The following is a 12,319-nucleotide window of genomic DNA, read 5'->3' as shown; positions in this document are numbered from 1 at the left end:
TAAATAATGTTAACTTCCATAAAATTAAAGTACGAATCCGAAAGACGAAGATAAACAAGCTAGCATCCAAGTTTAAATTAGACAACAGAAGAACAAACTCAACATTGAAATTTAAGTAGACGATATAAATGGCGACCACATATTTGTCCAACGCTACAATACTCCACCCGACAAAGACAATTGTCCGATCGATGGAATCCCCGGTACACAAGACAGAGAGATTTTCCACACATCATCCATTCCTCAACACAAGTGATGATATGCTGGAACTGCATTTGCCTTCACCAAGGAACCATCATACGCGTAAAGGACTACATCATGAACTGCTAACGAAAACACCTCCGGAATACTTTCCCAACTTGCACCCTGTTTCACACGCATTAACAAGATATTAGTTACAACTGAAACAAACTATAGAAGAATAGTCGGCAAACAAAACAATGAAAGGGAACTGGAAAACAGATTTATTACCTTGTTGATGGCGGGGCGAGATTAACAACCTCCAGGTATGAAAACGATGTGAAGACCATGACCGGCACATTTCATTTACAAGAACAACTCAGGACATCTTACAGGACAGAACCACAGATTGACCAACCCTAAAGACTGAAGAAGCAATGAAGCAGAAGTACGAATGAACAATCGCTCCCCCTTCCCTCTTTTCTTTCTTAAAAAACAGAAAAGATGGTGGAGGGGGCGGAACACCCTTTGATAAGAGTGTACTTAAAGAGGTTAGATTGTTATCAGAAGTAAAGAACGTTACGTTGAATATGAAGGCAAACGAAGCTATAACAACAAAGGCAGAGAGTTTAATGAAAGAAGATTACCTAAGCAGCTATTGGGACAATCCTGAACTACGGAACAAAGAGACTAACCAATGTTAGACTATTTATAAGGACCCTAACTCTAAATCCTAAGGAAGCAAAGACGCAATGCAGAAGAAAAACGAAACCAATAGAAACCTACAGAGTTCTGTATGGACAGATCACTACACATTCTACAGTATACACGCAGTAAACGAAACAAGACACCTAAACCTAACTCTAAAAGGGTTAACAAGAATTGGCAAACTTGTGAGGGGATTACATTGGAACATTCAAGTCTAATGTAGTTTCCATCTGCTTTCATATGTAATGACAAGTTGCACAATCCCTCCCATCCCAGATTGCTGGCAACCATCCGCTTCAAAAGTAAGCCTTGTACCACTATTTCCCTTCTGCTTCCTTAAAAATTCATTTAAGTTCCATGTCGAAAATCCCATATCACACATTCAATGCCAATTCTTCCCAACATTCATCTCCCGCATTCAATAGTGCAGACAACCATCCGCTTCGAAAGTACAAGCCTACCAATATTTCCTTCCGCTTCCTTAAAAATTTGGGTCAGTTCCATCCATGTCGAAAATCCCGTATTACACATACCATGCTAATTTCTCCGAACAAACCATTCATCTCCCAATACCAACTCCACATCCAACAGCCAGAGATCGTTAACCCACCACAACCATGACTTTAACTTGTAGCAACACCACAGAAAACTAAATACACTCATCACAACCCAAGACTACCAAGTCTACCAACCAATTTATTCATTCTATAAACAATCTAAACCTATTTACAGGAGCCTAGTGCTCCATCCGCCATTCATTCATCGTCAACATCGAGATTCAGAATGCGACGCAGAGTCTTGGTCGCGGAGTCAGCATTGTCAAAGAGATCTCTAGCAGCAGACCCACCATGCTCCCTGGATGGGGATGCAGGTGCAGACTTGGCAATTGGGTGGTGCATTTCGATGTCAGCAGGCGACTTGGGCAATTCGAGCGACACGGTTCTCTTGGGACGGATTGAAAACTTGGGAATTGGCAACGAACTCGGTGGGGGAGAGTTGGAGTAAGCCGGGCCGGCCCAGAGCTCAGAAAATGAAAATCTTCCATTGAAGTGCTTGCCTTTCTTCGAGTTTTTGACATCGATAGCAATTGGGGTGCTTTTACTCGGTGTCCTGCTATCATACTGTGAAACTGGACTAGGTGTATGCGTCTTGTTTGGACTAGGTGCAGTTATCCTACGAGAAGGAGAAGCAGAGCATGCTCTCTGTTTGGATACAGGAGTAGAGTAAGCCTTGGATGGGGTAGGGAGCATACCTGACCCGGAATGGAAAGTCCGGCAATTGATCCCTCGGAAGCCCTTGGACGGCGAGGGGCCGACTCTGCCCGGACCGTGTGGCTTCCCCCGGCTGTAGTACTGGTTCTTATGCTGCGCCACAACATGAAGAGTCTCCATTACCAAAGATTCAGCGAGTCAACGAGTATAACTCGGCCGAGTCAGTCCGATTTTCAGAGTAAACGACTAGATCCACTTCTACAACTCAGCCCCAGGGCTCAAAATGCTCAAAGATTACAAATTTACGGTAATAATCGCACGGAAAGTCAGTCCAATCGAAGACCCAGATCCGGATCAGATTCAGATCAGAAAAATCACCTATTTCTCTGTAAATCAAAATATCAAAACTGAAAATTAGATTCAAGAACGGCGTAAAAACGATTACCCAAAACACGAAAAACACAACCCATGAAAATTAAAAATTCAAAATGAAAACCCATGATTATTTTCTCTAGAAAGTGATGGGAAATTACCAAATCGAGCGAGAAAATTCTCACTTGGACCAGAGGCAGTAATCACCTCTCCTTTGCTCTGCTACTGGTTCTCGCAAACTGATTTTTTGGGGATCGGAATGAAGTGGGGAATTGAGCCCCGAAGAGGAGAGAGAGGAAAAAAGAGAGAAGAAGAAAGCACAAATCTGAAATGACTATCTACAGTTCTTGCATTGTATATAAGAAATGTACACTACAACTGTCTTGTTAGCATAGTTAAACAAGTGGGTCTGGTTTTCGTTGGATTTACGGGAGCCCATTTGTGTATTTACTATTATACCCTATGCAATTGCCCTTTTGAGCGAACAAGAATCATTTGTGATTATGCAAATCCTAAATTATGACTTACGTAGCCATTTAGTACCACAATATAGTAGTATTCTGCTACACTAATAAGTGAAATGTCTTAAATTTGATTTTTGGTAAGGCAAATTTGAACTACATTAATGCTTAATCTATTGTGAGGTTAACCCACCATCTTCTCTTTAATGTAGATAATATCATTTGTTCAAAAAAAATTGGAACTTATGTCATAGCTTCAAGCATAATTGACGAATGAGGATCCTGGGGAATCTTCAAATCATGTATGTTCATCGTATATCGTCCAGTCAAAAATTATTTTATTTAAAATTAAATATGAATAGTATATGACGAAAATTAATCATATGATATATAATTAACGAACATAATTTAAGAATCCCGGAAATTCTCACAAAAATTATCCGAACAGGATCTCATTCCACAATTGACTAGAGGAACAAAGATTTGTCGCTAACAATAGTTTTTTTTTATTGTCATATCGGTCTTATTACGTCACTCTTGATAGATTGATGGTTCGAAACATGTGTTTATGTAAAAAATGAAAGTGTTGTAGTTGATGTCTTGTCAAACTTGTGTTTGAAGATAAAGTTGCTTGTTTTTTTTTTTTTTTTTTTTTTTGGGAAACTGATAATGTTGCTTTGAGGATCCTCAAGATTGCTGAAGTAACTACATTTGAACATATATCAGCAGTACAACTTTGGACGCTAACTTCATTTATTTACAGAAAATGCTTAGTATCGTCTTTAGTTACGCATGTCTGTAAACAATGCAAGTAGTTGACTTAGTTTTCTTATTGCTTTAAAAGAAGGTCCTTTGTATGTCCGACGTAAGGGTTTTAGGAACTTAACAGTGGAAGGGGACTCCAAGCAACTAGTGATTCAGGTAGTGCCCATCTCAAACCAATTGTGGATGATATTAGATGGCTAGCCTCTGATTTTCATTGCAAAAGGCGGAATCATATCTTCAAGGAAACAAACTGTGTAGCTAATACTTTAGCTGACTTTGACCTTGCTATAGCGAACCAATATTTTTGGTAGTATTGTTTATTGATTTCGGCTTTGGAGAGCTTCCTTTTTTTTTTCTCTCTTTTTTTTTTTTTTTTTTTTTTTTTGAACAAGAGAGCTTTAAATTTGATTGTATGGAAACAGTGGTATTCGAGATTTCAAATTTTAATTAAATCTCTTTCTTTATTTTTTTTATTTTAAAAACTATATCAAAAAACACAATAAAAACTGATGAGTGATGAGGGCATTTTGGGGAACCTGGATAATTATGAATCAAAAAGCTCGGACCCACGAATGGGTGGCAAAAATATCGGGGACAAAAAGATAAAGTAAAATTAAAAGATAAATAAAAAGAGCTGTTGGAGACTTTTTGACTTGTTGTGTAATGGGTTTGGCAACCTACACGTGTCCATCTTTTTGGGTCGGTCACATAAAGTACTAAAGTAAAGCAAAGTTGTGCGTTCAACTGCGTGCCACCATTTTTTCGGTGAACCTCCCAATCACACGATGTTACAATAAGAGGGGTCTCTAAGGGGGACCCGGTGATCCAACGGTTCAAGTGGCAGGATCAGAGACCCAATCATGGTCCTCATCTCATGGTTCACACTTTGAGGGTGAGCCCATCCCCACGGCCAATCTGCCCGAAGCGTGAGCTGCCGAGATAGAAAGTGGGTCGCTTTTGTGGAACAAGAGGCAACCTTGGGCCTACCAATAAAGCTTATAAATCCACGTCCAAAAAACAAATTAAAAAAAAATGTAAGGAAAACAAAAAGCCCATCCCAAAACCTAAACGCACTTGCGACTGTAATTATTACACGCCCTTTCCTCCTTGTTTTTGAATTGCAATTCTTTTCGGATCTCTGTATTTAGATACAACGAATTCAGAAATTCAGACTATTTATTTTAAATTGCGTTGTTCTTATTAATGCATTTTGCATGTCTACCGTGCACGAACTAAGAGTCCAAGTCCCTCTTTCTCTCTCTTCATTAGTTCGAATCTCTAAATTCTCAAACTTTAAACACATAAATTCAAGGAGAATCTCGATTACTCATCTCTTCCAAAAAGAAAAAGTCAAAGAGATTAAATATTAAGAATAAAGGGGAAAAAAGGAAATACCATTCCATATAAGTCCACATGAACACAAAAAAGGCAAATCATACCCCAATTACGTGATCCGTTATTTTTTCATAGGGTTTGGCTCTTCTACAACGGACATTGGGATTACCGTTGTTCAAATCTTTCTAAAATTGTGTAAATTCACCAATATACCCTTCTACTTAAGAGTAGGACGTTTAAAACTCATGTGGAGTAACGTTTTCTTACTAGATATGTTTTTTTAGTAAATTGGGGGTCAAGGGACCGAAGAACAACAATTACTATTGACAAAACGGGTTTGAGGAAACCCAACTGCATCCTCAAAGATCAATGCATCCACCAGAGGAGGAGGAGCATAAAATACATGAAGACCAATGTCAAACTCATAGCCTAATTCTGCCATCAGTCATTTTATTATTTTCACGATAACACATGTGAAGGTTAGCTAATCCAATTCCTCCGCAATACTCCCAACAAGCAGTAATGAGATGAGTTTGACAAATAGATGGATTGAACAGTAAACATTTCTTGGATATATGTAAGACTGTTTGACCATAAAACATTTATCGAACTATATGCGAATGAAGGTTATAAATGTCTAAGGCAGATCTTAGAATATAACATGTGAGAGAGTTTGACACGAGAATATCTCTCAAATTATATGTTAAATATCCTCGTTACCTATTTTCATTACCCATTATGCCTTTTTTTGATTGATTAATCTCCTTGACTTCTCTTTTAAATAATTAATTTTGAAATAATATAACATGTGAGACTGTTTGATAATAAATAGACAACGACTATCTTAATTAGTATTTTTAACTTTCTAGATTACCTTTCTGAGTTCCATTATCCCCTTGAATAATCCAAAAATTAACATTAAATATGGGCATGATGGTAATTTGGGCATGCTTGGGTTGCGTGTATAGCACACAACTTTTGGAATATCACACAAGCTATTTTGCATTAGTCATATCTGTACTCAAAACCTTTCATTTGCTTCTTTTTTATCTCCAATGGAAGGAGATGATCAAAAGGAGTTGCAGCTCCTCCCTTCTCCTCACTTGATGACATCTCGGCCGTCGGGTTCTTCGATAAGATATCATCGATCAAAGTCAGCAGTGCAGGAAGGGCCTACTAATTCCCAGCTTGACCCTACAATTATCAATCAATGTAAGGCCAGCCAAACCTTCTTCCTCGGATCATTTCGTATTTTCGAATCCAAACACAATATAAGTATCTCCGAAATCCTCACAAAAATAATTCGAAAAGAATCTCATTCCACAATTGACTAGAGGAACAAAGATTTGTCGCTAAAAATAGTTTTATTTATTTATTGTTCCATCGGTCTTATTACGTCAATCTTGACAGATTGATGGTTCGAAACATGTGTTTATATAAAAAATGAAAGTATCGTAGTTGATGTCTTGTCAAACTTGTGTTTGAAGATAAAGTTGCTTTTTTTTTTTTTGGGTCGGTCACATAATGTCACGATTGAAGGCATTTTGCTCTCCAACTTTAGTAGTATCTATTTTATTATTAAATTATAAATTTAATCTTTTACGCTATTATGACTTTAAATTTTTTTTATCATAATGCATGCTTTAATTTAAATTTTTAATCTTTTACATATATTGTCGTATTAAAAAAGATAATTGTTATTGGTACTTTAAAATTTTTATTTTACACTTCAAATTTTCTATATTTAGAAAGAAAAATAAACTTATGAAGAGTATAAAACGAGATTTTTGGTGTGCCAATAACACTTCCAATAACAAAAATTGTAGTTTCCACATTCTTTTTCTCTTTAACATTTTTTCAATAAGAATACAACTTATGTATAAAACGTTTAGCGTCAGCTTAGCGTTTTAATTTAGTGTTTGTAATGTAATATTTTAAAATTAGAGCAGGATGGATTTTTTTTTTTTGGTGTGTGTAAGATGAACAAAAATATGCATGGACTAAGAAAAATAGAAAATTAAAAAATATTGTCCAATCGGAAAACCGTATCCAAGCACTAGCATGTGCTTGGTACATTTTAAAACTTAATGAACTGAAACATCTGAACAGTTCAAGAAAGGGTTATCAACTTAGACCCGTTAGTAGCGAAAAGTAAAAGCAGATTTGGGGTTTTCTCTTTTTCCCAACCAATAAAATCCCAAAGTGGGGAATTCGGACAAAGATTGTTTGCCCTCTCACTTCCGGTGTCCTTCTGTGCCCTCCTGTTTTGTATGGTCACGGTTAAGTCACGTCAATATTTTATATTATTTTTTTTATAAAGATAATAAGACAAAAATGAATAATAATATAAAATATTGACGTGGTTTAATCGTGACCACACAAACAGAAATGGGAGGGCAGACAATCTTTGTGCGGGGATCTTTGCTTCGGTGGGTGGGTTTCAAAAGTGGAAAGCTCCCAAGAAAATATTCCTAAATTACCACAGTTATCCTTTGAATAATTATAAATGTGACACAATAATCAAAACGGGGATGTAGCTCAGATGGTAGAGCGCTCGCTTAGCATGCGAGAGGTATGGGGATCGATACCCCACTTCTCCATTTTTTTATATTCCATTGCCAATTGGCACCTTTACTTCAGAGAGTGAAAAGTCAATCATGGCACCCTCAAACGAGGGCACAACAGTTTTTTAAAAACTAAAGTTTTTTAAACTTTTCGTTAGTTTTCCTCATAATCTTTTCATAATTCCTTTTGCAGTTAATAGTAGTGGTAGGTGACAAACAAGACATGTTCCTTTTAAATATCTTCTTTTAAAAAAAAAAAAAAAATTAAATATAGTGTCCCTTAAACCGATCTTTGGTACAATCTCTGTCCATTTTTTTCTATGGTGTTGGTCTTATATCAATTTTACTATTGTGGTAAAAACAGTTAAAATAAAGTTTTAATAATACCCTTGTGGTTATTTTAAATTCAAATTGAAAACAAATACTTTAATTCAAGAATGGTTTAAAGGTTACCACGGTGTTCTTATTTTTCAGAATAAACGATATTATTTATACTAAGGGGGTGGGAGAGTAAGCTAAGTCTCACAATGAGCTAGCGCTAATGTGGTTCAAATTCACCTTTGCGAGAATTGAACCTAGGATCTCTCACTTACAAATAAAAAGAAATACCAAGATCTCTCACTTGCAAATAAAAAGAAATACCACTCTATCGTAATACAAAGTGGCTTAACCAAGTTTAAATACTTTTAAATGACTTTCACTATTTTGGATGGATAAAATTGGACAAAATTTGGATGGAGATATAACTTGTAACTAAGATTGATAAAAAAAAACTTGTATGTGTTTTTGTTTATACAAATAATAACGGGTAACGAAATGATTCGATCATAAGATCTTAGATGTAATTACAAGAGTAAATCCTCTTAACCACGAAAGTGATATTAAGGGTTCTTTAGCGAGCTAAAAATTGGATTCAAACAATCCATTTGGGCTCTATGTTTAATCTACAACAACATGAGCATTTTTAGGGCCCAATTTTCACAACTTGCTGCAAATTCCCTCAATAAATTATCACCCTTGCAATTGAGCTGCAAGAAGCGAACTGTGAACAAACTTGAATCCAAATTCTTCTTCATCTTCTTCGCTGCAAAAAAATAAAAATAAAAAATAAAAAAAAGCCAGTAACCCATGAAGAAGAAAGTCCACCCCTCTTCCACGCCGCCAAAGAAGCTCCGGAGACTCCCCCACCTGTTCGCCAGCGTCCTCGAGCTCCCCTTCCACTCAAACGCCGACGTTTCCATCCAAGAAACCTCTGACTCTTTCATTTTCTCCGTCTCCATGCCCACGCATGTGCAGTCGCCCACCACCCAACGAATAACTGGCGACCACGTTGCTGTGCGGGCTCACACGACAGAGATTTATTCCGGAGTGACAAAGACTGTGATAAGGAAAACGGACGGTAGTGATTTGTGGTGGTTGGACGGAGGAGTAGTGGACGATCTTGATCTCTGGAGGTATCGGCTGCCGGCTTCGACGAGACCGGAGTTGGCCAGGACTACGTGTACTGGGGAAAAACTGGTTGTAACAGTTCCGAAGAAGAGGTTTTGGGTGAAGAAAATGGGAGGCTAATTCTTGTACAATAATTAATACTTCTCTTTCAAGTTGGAATATCTTAATAATAATGCATATGAACGTTTCGAGATCAATTTTTCAAAATTATTTGTTATTTGCTACAATATGTTTTGCATATGAATGTTGTAATATTCATATGTGATGAGTTTCTAAATTATCTTCATGCGGACATGAAGTTAATCATAGTATGAATAGTAGGCTCTGTAGAGGCGTATGCTAAATCTCTTGTATAATGGGTGGAAATGAGTTGAGTCATTTCTTGATGACATGGGTTCGAACTTCGTAGGTACACCGGAACTCTTACACGCATGCAGCGGACAATCATGACTCAATCAAGGTCAAAAGTACTTAAAATAGGTATTTATTCAAAACATATTTCATTCATCTCATCAAATCCTCCTCATAAGGTAACCTTCAATTATTCATTCAAAATAGGATTAATTACCTAAATTAATTGAATAATTTCCTAATTGATTGCAAGATATTATTTTGACATAATACCTTGCAATTACACCCAAAAATCACTATAAGTGGCCGGACCCATTTTCTCCAAATAGGGGCCGACCACACTCCTATAAATAGCTCCCATTTCTTCCAAAAACTTAATTCTAACTCTCTCGCAAAGTTCTCCAAATTTCTCTAAACATTTTTCTCTCAAATTCTAACTTTGGCATCGAAGGTTCTTCGGCTAAAGCCCCCCCACACCCCCCCCGGGGCGCCCCCATTCATCGTGGGCGTGTGAGGTTTTTGGTCTTAACCAAAAGTATTAATTGTTTTGCAGATACATTTTCGTCCAAAAAGAAGAAAACAGAAATTTACACCCACAATAATATCGATATTGATTGATAGTAAACTACTAAATTGTATCTAAAAATTTTGACAAGCTCATCACCTAAGACGTAGAAAAAAACAATTGAGGGTCAAGTTACAGTAAGAGTAATATTATTTTGAGTAAGTGGACAAAATTAACACAATTGCCGACGCGCTATTTAATATACTCAGAACTCCACATCATTTAGACGTATTGTTTTTTTGTGTTTAAATAAAACAATTATTTTATTTTATTTTTTCACAATAGTCTGTGAAACTCACTTTCATAGTCAGAAACACCTAAAGCATCGTTTTGAATGAAGAAAAATTAGACCAATGTTATTACGTACAAAAACTTGGTTAATTTACACTCTACTTACGTCGGGTTGTTCATGTGCTTCGTACATTTGCCTATGGTAAGTTCATAAACACCTTCATCTTTATCTTTTGATTCACTTTTCTTTGGATTGATGCTGGTGGATCGAATATTAAAAAGGTATTATCATCAAAATGTTTCTATTTTTATTACATAGCGGTGCTATCTACACACTATTTGTACTTTTAACACATAAATTATTAATTTTTGTTCTTTAATTATCTTCAATTAATTCGATTCGACAATTAAAAATTTAAAAAAATATAAAATAAAAAAGATACGTATAAATATCACCCACTCACAAAATATGGATGCGATTGCTATGAAAGTTGTGGACCCTTAATTTGGCTTGCTCACCACCCACCTTGTGCAAGCCACGCACTTAGAAAATGACTTATCCTTTCTTGTTGAATTGACAAGGGAATACAAAATGTGGCCATTTCCTTTCTAAACTAGGCTAAGTCTTGGGAGGAGAAAAGGAAAAGGGTAAAGTATAAAAAACTACTTTAATTATTGGTGTCACGACATTTTCATACTTCATCTTTTAAAATTGACAATGTCATACCTCATCTTACGAATTTGTGTCAATGTTATACCTTCCATTAGCTAGGCGTGAATTTCTCAGTTAAATACTGATGTGACTTAATCCGGGACCCATTTTTTATTAAAAATTATTAAAAACTTAAAAAAAAAAAATCATTTAATATTTTTAAATATTAAAATAATAAACAAAAGTTAAAAAAAAAAACAAAAAAACAAAAAAACCAACATCAGTTCGTCCCTTCCCCCCTTCTCTCTCTTCTCCCCATCTACATCTTCTTCCCTTTTTTTGCAACTACAACCCAGAAAAAAAGAAGAGAGAAAAAAAAAAAAACCAATTTGTTTTCCCCGTTCCCCACCCTCACTTCTCCCCGCACCCAACCTCCCCACCTTCGCACCCACCCTCTGCACCCAACCTCGCACCCACTACCTGCAACCCAAAAAAAAAAAAAAAAAAAACCCAGATCCCGTTGAGGTGGAATTGGGAAACCTTCGCCAGCCCGATTCCAAAGGTTGAGAACCTGGGCGCAGAGAAATTTTTTTTTGGGGGGGGGGGGGGGGAATGGGTGTGGAGGGAAGAGGGTGGGTGCGGGGGGGGGGGGACGGACGAACTGGGTTTTTATTTTTTTTCTTCTCTCTTCTTCTTCTTGTTCTTCTTCTGCAGGGTGGGGGTGGGGGGGGGGAGGACGAACTGGGTTTCCTATATATATATATATATATATATATATATCTGGTTGGGTTGGGATTTTTTTTTTAATTTTTTTAATTTTTCTTCTTCTTCCTCCTCCTTCTTTCTGGGTTGCAGGGGGTTAGGTTTGTGGTGGGGGGAGGGGGGACAAACTGGGATTGGTTTGGGTTTTTTTTTTTTCCTTTTCTTCTTCTTCTTCCTCTTCTTCTTCTTTCTGGGTTGGAGGAAGATGGGGAAGAGAGAGGGGGGAGGGATGAAAGCAGAGGTTTTTTTTATGTACTTTTTTTTTATTATTTTAATATTTAAATAATATAAAATGATTGTTTTTTGTTTTTAATAATTTTTTAATAAAAAATAGGTTCGGATCAAGTCACGTCAGCATTTAACTAAAAAATAAACGGCCAAGCTAACGGAAGGTAGAACATTGACACAAATTCTAAAGATGTGGTAGGACATTGTCAATTTTAAAAGATAAGGTATGAAAATGTCGTGACACCAGTTGAGATAGTTTTTTGTACTTTACTCAAAGAAAAAATAGACTTCCACTGATTTCATGTTCCAAGAAAATTCTCTCTTCTGCATCACATTTTAACTTTTTTTTGGATGCCTATTATGTATGATATGGTAAATGGAACCATCAACTTTTTGTCATTGAACACTTTCACTCGAGATCTTGGAAATATTTATTTGCAAAGCCAAAATTCCAAATTCCAAATCCAAAATTTTAGACACTAAAC

At 36.5% G+C, this 12,319-nt stretch overlaps 2 protein-coding genes and 1 non-coding gene across 3 annotated transcripts; 2 read left to right on the top strand and 1 right to left on the bottom strand.

The window, feature by feature from the left end:
* Nucleotides 1–2,842, bottom strand: LOC137716632 (uncharacterized). The gene is made up of 3 exons (XM_068456074.2): nucleotides 2,633–2,842; nucleotides 472–2,485; nucleotides 1–366 (listed from the first exon to the last, which is right to left on the bottom strand). The coding sequence occupies exon 2, from the start codon at nucleotides 2,277–2,279 to the stop codon at nucleotides 1,644–1,646; it is 636 nt and encodes a 211-aa protein (XP_068312175.1). The 5' UTR covers nucleotides 2,280–2,485; nucleotides 2,633–2,842; the 3' UTR covers nucleotides 1–366; nucleotides 472–1,643.
* Nucleotides 2,843–7,559: 4,717 nt separating this feature from the next.
* TRNAA-AGC (transfer RNA alanine (anticodon AGC)) lies at nucleotides 7,560–7,632 on the top strand. Its single transcript has one exon. It is a non-coding gene; the product is annotated as a tRNA-Ala (tRNA).
* Nucleotides 7,633–8,724: 1,092 nt separating this feature from the next.
* On the top strand, nucleotides 8,725–9,165 carry LOC137714639 (uncharacterized). The gene has a single exon (XM_068453801.2). The coding sequence runs from the start codon at nucleotides 8,725–8,727 to the stop codon at nucleotides 9,163–9,165; it is 441 nt and encodes a 146-aa protein (XP_068309902.2).
* The last annotated feature ends 3,154 nt before the right edge of the window (nucleotides 9,166–12,319 follow it).

The sequence above is a fragment of the Pyrus communis genome, chromosome 3 (assembly GCF_041283825.1).
Source record: "Pyrus communis isolate YQ-2024b chromosome 3, ASM4128382v1, whole genome shotgun sequence".
NCBI classification, from domain to species: domain Eukaryota; kingdom Viridiplantae; phylum Streptophyta; class Magnoliopsida; order Rosales; family Rosaceae; genus Pyrus; species Pyrus communis.
The sequence above is the reverse complement of the archived record's forward strand: the minus strand, read 5'-3'. Positions and strand labels throughout refer to the sequence as shown.